Consider the following 7870-nt stretch of genomic DNA (forward strand, 5'->3'; position numbering starts at 1 on the left):
CACACAGCCACTCCTGCGCCTACAGATTATAGAGATTTTCATATCAAAGTATGATAAACTGAAAAAAGTTCATTTTATATTTCACAGTAGGTGACCAGGGTTGCTGGAATAGCAAATAAGAATACAAGAGTCAAGGAATGGAGTTGATATACAGTTAAAAGAACATAGCTCACCTTGAATGCAGTTGTATTCCACAAATCAGCTGGCATCATACAAAAGCATCCACTTCCTCCAATATTCTTTATAACCACATGGGTGACCAGTTTGCAGCCAATAAGACAGAAACCAATGTCCAGGACAGACGGAACTGAAAATAAAGAAATCATCAAATACACACGACAATTTTGACTGGTTTCAGTTATCGAATCCTGGCCATGCTAGGGCACCATCATCATCATTATCATCGTTTAACGTCCACCTTCCATGCTAGCATGGGTTGGACGATTTGACTGAAAACTGGCGAACCAGATGGCTGCACCAGGCTCCAATCTGATTTGGCAGAGTTTCTACAGCTGGATGCCCTTCCTAACGCCAACCACTCCGAGAGTGTAGTGGGTGCTTTTAATTACCACCGGCACGAGGGCCAGTCAGGCGGTACTGGCAACAGTCACACTCAAATGGTGTTTTTTACGTGCCACCTGCACAGGAGTCAGTCCAGTGGCACTAGCAGCGAGTTTATTCAATAGTATTGACCCAGGGACTGGTAATCACTTTTGAGATTTTTGTTGATGAAATTTATGGAACAGAAATATGGTTTGAGAGAATGTTTCACAAAAAAATAGGTAAAAAAATCATCCTGGGTCCTATGTGTGAAGCTGAGCTACCCATAAACTAACTTTGTCCCTGATGCTCAGTACTAAAGGCCAATTTTAATCCAGATGGTCTCTTCTACGTAGTGTGACACCATAATAATAATAATCCTTTCTACTATAGGCACAAGGCTTGAAATTTTGGGGGAGGGTTTAAGATTATTACATCAACCCCAGTACTCCACTGGTACTTAATTTATCAACCTCAAAAGGATGAAAGGCAAAGTTTACCCCTGGGTAGAATTTGATCTCAGATCGTAAAGATGTACAAGATGCCATGAACCATTTTGACCAACGTGGTAATGAATCTGCCGGCTCACTGCCTTAATAATAATAATAATCCTTTCTACCACAGGCACAAGGCCAGAAATTTTGGGTCGAGGGGGCCAGTCAATTAGATTAACCCCAATGCTTGACTAGTACTAATTTTACTGACCCTGAAAGAATGAAAGGGAAAGTCAGCCATGACGGAACTTGAACCCAGAAGGTAAAGACGGATGAAATGCTACTAAGCATTTTGCCCATCATGCTAACAATTCAGCCAGCTCACTGCCTTGATAATAATGATGATAATAATAATAATAATAATAATAATAATAATAATAATTCACTTGAACAAAACTGTACAAATCCAAATATATGGTACCCTAGGCATAACACCTACATGAACTTCTAACTTGTTGTCTCTTGAGGTCTCTGGGTGAGACTTGGAGCCAACTTGTACAAATGCAAAACAAAAGTCAAACATAAAATAATAATATTAATAATAATAATTGTCGGAGCCCTGGGAACAGTGAGTAAAAATCTTGAGAAGTACGTGGAACAAATAGGGGCTGCAATAAGGGTGGAGCACTTGCAGAAAACAGCACTGCTTGAATACTCCGGATGGTGCTCAAAGAATAAGGGGTGTTACCTTAGTTCACTGGTAGTGAGCAGCTGGAATTATAGTACATCTCCAGCGTTAGAAGCTGTGCAAAAGCAACAACAACAACAACAGCAACAACAATAATAATAATAATAATATTAATAACATTTACTGAAACATTATTATTGTTTTCCATGATGTTTTTGTTCTGGCAGGTGTTATACTGACACTAAACCAAAAGAGAGTGGTTTAGGCACAGAAGTGGCTGGGTGGTAAGAAGCTTGCTTATCAACCACATGGTTCCAGGGCAAGTGTCTTCTGTTATAGCCTCGGGCCGACCAAAGCCTTGTGAGTGGATTTGGTAGACGGACACTGAAAGAAGCCCGTCATATATGTGTGTGTGTGTGTGTGTATGTTTGCATGTCTGTGCTTGACAACCAATGTTGGTGTGTTTATGTCCCCGTAACTTAGTGGTTCAGCAAAAGAGACCAATAGAATAAGTACTAGGCTTCCAAAGATTAAGTGCTGGGATCGATTTGTTCGACTAAAGGCGTTGCACCAGCATGGCCACAGTCAAATGACTGAAACAAATGAAAGAAAGAAAGAATTATTATTATTATTATTATTATTATAGTTTCTATATCAAATTTCTTTCGTCACACCTTCTGTGACCTCTTCCGTAACTCTCTATCCCAAGTGTCTCTTCTTGTTCTGCTTATTCCATTTTGTCTATCCCTTTTTTTCCCCTGAATATGCCCTTCTGAAATTAGGGTGTGTCACATACGTCACACATACTTGTGTCTTTTATCCCATCAAAAACGGTAGTTTCCATAGTAACCACCAGACTACACAGAATGTAACAACAAAAACAATAACTTTAAAACAAACAATTAGAAGATGGATAAAAAAAACAATTAATCGTTACTAACGAGTTAAAATGGGGTGTGGTCTCTTGGCCAGGAGTGGCACTATGATGCTTGTTGAAGATTGCGTCACCACTTCCAGTTCATCTTTGAAGGAGCCGAGGGTGTCGGGGGCAAAACGTATTGTGTAGAGACAGCTCATCCCTGGCGCCACCAGACCTTGTTCGTTAGGAAATTGGCCTGAAACAGAATCATCATCATCATCACCATCATCATCATGACCATCACCATCAGCATCACCACCAATTATCATCATCATCATCACTGTCATGAATATTTAAAATCATCATCATCATCATCATTGCCATCATCATCACCATCAGTCACGAACATTTTAATCATCATCATCATCATCACCACCACTGTCGTCACCTTCATCATCATCTTCATCAGTCATGGACATTTTAGTCATCATCATCATTAATCATCATCATCGTCATCATCAGTCTCATGAAGACTACAACCATCATTCTCACCGTCATGAACATTTTAATCATCACCATCACTTATGAGCACAATCATCATCATTATTGTCATCATCAACATCATCATCATCATCACAGTCATGAACATTGCAACCAACATTAGCCACAGCAGCAGCAGTAGCAACTTGATTAGCACTGTTATCAGTATCTCAACCACCACCACCACCATCGTCAACATCCTCAACATCATCATCACCATCATCACAACCATCACTGTCAAAATCACAATGGCCAGTGGCAGCATCGACATCATACTGCCACCATTGTCCCCACCCTCATCCCTTCCACAATCAATTACCAACATCACTGAGCAGCATTAGAAAGGGGCATCCATGGGCATCAGGGCCATAGAAACCATGGCAACGCCGACACTGGAGCACGGCGCAGTCATTGGGCCCACCGGATCCTGTTAAACCATCCGACTCATGCCAGCATGGAACATGGATGTGAAATGATGAGGGTGATGATAGCTGCTATTGTCAATCATCATCACTTATGAGTCTGGCCTGGGGTTTGCCCACCACTGTGTGGATACATCGTCAGTAGGAAATAGCAGCGAAATCTCCTTAAGATAATGAAGGAAAGGGACGCATAAGATGATGTAACGGTTCTGATGACTATGAATAGATGTTGATGGTCATGGCTGGAATGACTCATGCATTTACTCACTCGACTTTGATATGGAGGCTTAAGCAACAACCCACATACGCAGACAGACACAAGCACACACACAAGCATGTGCACACACACACACATGCACACACACACACAAACACAAGCAGACACACGCACAAGCACAGGCACACAAGTACACACAACACACACACACAAACACATACACAACACACACACAAACACACACACACACACGCATGCACACGCACACATGCACAGACAAACACAAGCACGCACATACATAAATAAGCACATGTACACAAACACACACACACACACACGCACACATGCACACACACACACACACACACACACACACACACACACACACACACAGAAATTGAAGCTGGTAAAAGAAGAAGCAAAACAGGGTTGGAAGTGTTCCTCTGCAACTCACCGAGTCCAACTAAAAAGTATTTGGTTGCTGGTGGAATCACTCGACACGGCCGGAGAACAGACGATACATTCTTCAGTTCTAGTTTGGCCTATTAAAAGACACAAAGAACACCAGACTGCAGTTACTGTTGTGGTTCAGCCCTAAAGGAGCAGGCCTCTCATCGAAATATCTCTAATTGTAACCAGGCTAGTCTTATTCAGGCACAGTGTACCTAAGTCTACATCATCTAATGCACTGTTTCTCAACCTTTTTTTACCCTTGTGTAACCCTTCAAATTAATTACATATCTCAAGGAATCCCTGCACAAAAAAAAATTATATACCATATCTTTCTCGTATTTTTTCATCATAATTCACGTAAGAAATATCATATATATCATCATCATCATCATCATCATCGTTTAACGTCTGCCTTCCATGCTAGCATGGGTTGGACGACTTGACTAAGGACTGGCGAACCAGATGGCTGCACCAGGCTCCAGTCTGATCTGGCAGAGTTTCTACAGCTGGATGCCCTTCCTAACGCCAACCGCTCCAAGAGTGTAGTGGGTGCTTTTAAGTGCCACCAGCATGAGTGCTAGTCAGGCGGTACTGGCAATGGCCACGCTCAAATGGTGTTTTGTACATGCTACCTGCACAGGAGCCAGTCCAGCTGCACTGGCAACGACCTTGCTTGAATGCTTTTTCACGTGCCACCGGCACAAGTGCCAGTAAGGCGACTCTGGTAACGATCAAGCTCAAATGGTGCTTTTTATGTGCCACCGGCACGGAAGCCAGACAGTTGCTCTGGCAACGATCACGCTCAGATGGTGCTGTTAGCGCTCGACTGGCATGGGTGCCAGTCATCGGATTTGGTTCAATTTCGATTTCACTTGCCTCAACAGGTCTTCGCAAGCAAAGTTTAGTGTCCAATGAAGGAAAGGTACGCATAAGTGGGCTGGTTACACCCCTGGCAAAGGCCATGGATTATGGTCTCACTTGGCTTGCCGGGTCTTCTCACGCACGAATGGTCTACACCTGGTAGCTTACTGGTAAAGCACAGTCACTTTCACAGAGATCGTTAAGTATTTGGCAAATGAAAGACGGAAGATGGAATATACGAGAATTCATCATTAATCACGACAATTGCTTCAACGCATCTACCATTGATCCCTCTTGGGTGGTGCACTCAATAACTGGTCCAGGAGCATCTGGCGGAGCAGATGTATCTCGTCGGCTGATAAATATCTTTAAAACTCATTAAAATAAAAGTTCTGCAATGTAACTTCTTGTTTTGTAGAAAGATAAGCAGCCAGACGGAGGAAATATCTTCATTTATGTTGAAGATTAAAAATAAAATCACAGATGGCAAAAAGAGAAATGAACATACAAATCCAGTGAGAAAAGTATTAAAAATAACTGTTAACAGATATGGATGTATAAACACCCTCGGGCAAGCTGCATAGCGTGAGTATAAATATATCATCATCATCATCATCATCGTTTAACGTCCGCTTTCCATGCTAGCATGGGTTGGACGATTTGACTGAGGACTGGTGAAACCGGATGGCAACACCAGGCTCCAGTCTGATTTGGCAGAGTTTCTACAGCTGGATGCCCTTCCTAACGCCAACCACTCAGAGAGTGTAGTGGGTGCTTTTACGTGTCATATATACACATGAAATCTTCCGAGCGGGATCGTTGCCAGTACCCCTGGACTGGCTCTTGTGCGGGTGACACATGAAATGTTTCGAGAGAGATCGGGGCCGTCGTAGGATTTTCGAGTGAGATCGTTGCCAGTGCTCCTGGACTGGCTCATGTGCGGGTGACACATGAATTCTTTCGAGCGAGATCGTTGCCGGTGCCCCTGAGCTGGCTCTTGTACGGGTGACACTTGAAATTTCTTTGAGCGAGATCGTTGCCGGTGCCCCATAACTGGCTCTTGTGCGGGGCCGTTGTAGGATTTTCGAGCGAGATCGTTGCTGGTGCCCCTGGACTGGCTTTTGTGCGGGTGACACATGAGGTTTTTCGAGCGAGGTGAGCGTGGCCGTTGCCAGTACCGCCTGACTGGCCTTTGTGCGGGTGACACGTAAAAACACCCACTACACTCTCTGAGTGGTTGGCGTTAGGAAGGGCATCCAGCTGTAGAAACTCTGCCAAATCAGATTGGAGCCTGGTGTAGCCATCTGGTTTCACCAGTCCTCAGTCAAATCGTCCAACCCATGCTAGCATGGAAAGCGGACGTTAAACGACGACGATGATATATATATACAAACCAGTATTTAGGGGTAAAACTTCGAAGGGAATGAAAAGTAAAAACATTTACCATTTAACTCCTGGACACTTATTCTAGCAAATAAAATAATTTGCAAGGCGAAGTCTTCTTCAGCAGGTACACCTTAGATTAAACATATATACACAAGGCAATCCAGTATATGCCCCGTGCTTATACATTCTAATTTTTTTAATCTACCACGCAAGCGCAACTCCTTGTCGGCATTAAATAAAAATGCCAGCTTTTCAATTCGAAAATTATCCAGAAAAAGGTATCAATAATTAGATGGTAATTGTTTTTATTTTTCATTCCCTTCGAAGTTTTATCCCTAAATAGTGGTATGGAATTTAACTGTTATTTCTAGCATGCAAGGAATCCATATGATGGATGCCTCTTATGTGTTTAAATGTACACTGTATTTATATGAATAATATATAGTCTATTGACTAAAATTTTACATGCTAGGCCACTGGTAGTAGAAATTTCTAATATTTCTAATTACCCTTGAATGGCCGTTGCCAGTACCGCCTGACTGGCTTCCATGCCAGTGGCACGTAAAAGCACCCCCTACACTCTCGGAGTGGTTGGCGTTAGGAAGGGCATCCAGCTGTAGAATCTCTGCCAGATCAGATTGGAGCCTGGTGTAGCCATCTGGTTTCACCAGTCCTCAGTCAAATTGTCCAACCCATGCTAGCATGGAAAGCGGACGTTAAATGATGATGTTATATACAGGGTGTCCATAAATTACAGACATCACTAAATATATTCCCAATGGTTGTTATATTTTTTTGATAAGATGATGTCTATATTACAATATTACAATAACAAACAATATGTTGTGCATGTATAGTAATATTACAATCATGAAGTTAGCCTTAGCTTATCTAACTCTTTCTCATGAAAGCCCTAGGAACCTTTTGTGGAACCCCAGGGTTCTGAGTAACCCTGGTTGAGAAATGCTAATCAAATGTGACATCCCTTCTTGTAATCCAAGGTCAGCCCTGATTGAGCAGACCCCTGATCAAAGACATTCCAGCTGTAATCATCTCATTTTTTATTCAGTCATAGGGTATCTAGGACCATATCATCCAATGTGTCACTGTTTTCTTTTTTTTATTAGCTATATTTCCTACCTTGACCCCGTGACTTATAACAGAGTTAATGTTAGGAGTGCATATTCCGGGTGCACTAGGCATGCAGTGCAGACCCTTTGAAAATGGTAAATTCATTATAAATATTAACCTTACTCATTAATTTAATCACAAATCTTAATGGAAAACTTTTGTTGTACCCCTGCTTGGAAATTGGTGGCATTGGGTATGGTAGCGCACCCAATACAACAACCATCAAATGCCACACATTTAAATTAGGCGGTGAGCTGGCAGAGACGTTAGCATGCCGGGCGAAATGCTTGGCGGTATTTCATCTGCCACTACGTTCTGAGTTCAAATTCCGCCGAGGTC

At 42.4% G+C, this 7870-nt stretch overlaps 1 protein-coding gene across 1 annotated transcript in view; it reads right to left on the reverse strand.

Annotated features, from left to right (window-relative positions):
• Positions 1-7870, reverse strand: part of LOC106868915 (deleted in lung and esophageal cancer protein 1 homolog) — a 52491-nt gene that overhangs the window by 29507 nt on the left and 15114 nt on the right. The window contains exons 7-9 of the mRNA XM_052977127.1: positions 4155-4242; positions 2604-2777; positions 174-307 (exon numbers count right to left, since the gene is read on the reverse strand). Of these exons, the coding sequence (XP_052833087.1) occupies positions 174-307; positions 2604-2777; positions 4155-4242 (396 nt within the window). The remainder of the gene's footprint in view (positions 1-173; positions 308-2603; positions 2778-4154; positions 4243-7870) is intronic.

This window comes from Octopus bimaculoides, chromosome 27 (genome assembly GCF_001194135.2).
Source record: "Octopus bimaculoides isolate UCB-OBI-ISO-001 chromosome 27, ASM119413v2, whole genome shotgun sequence".
In the NCBI taxonomy this organism is placed as follows: Eukaryota; Metazoa; Mollusca; class Cephalopoda; order Octopoda; family Octopodidae; genus Octopus; species Octopus bimaculoides.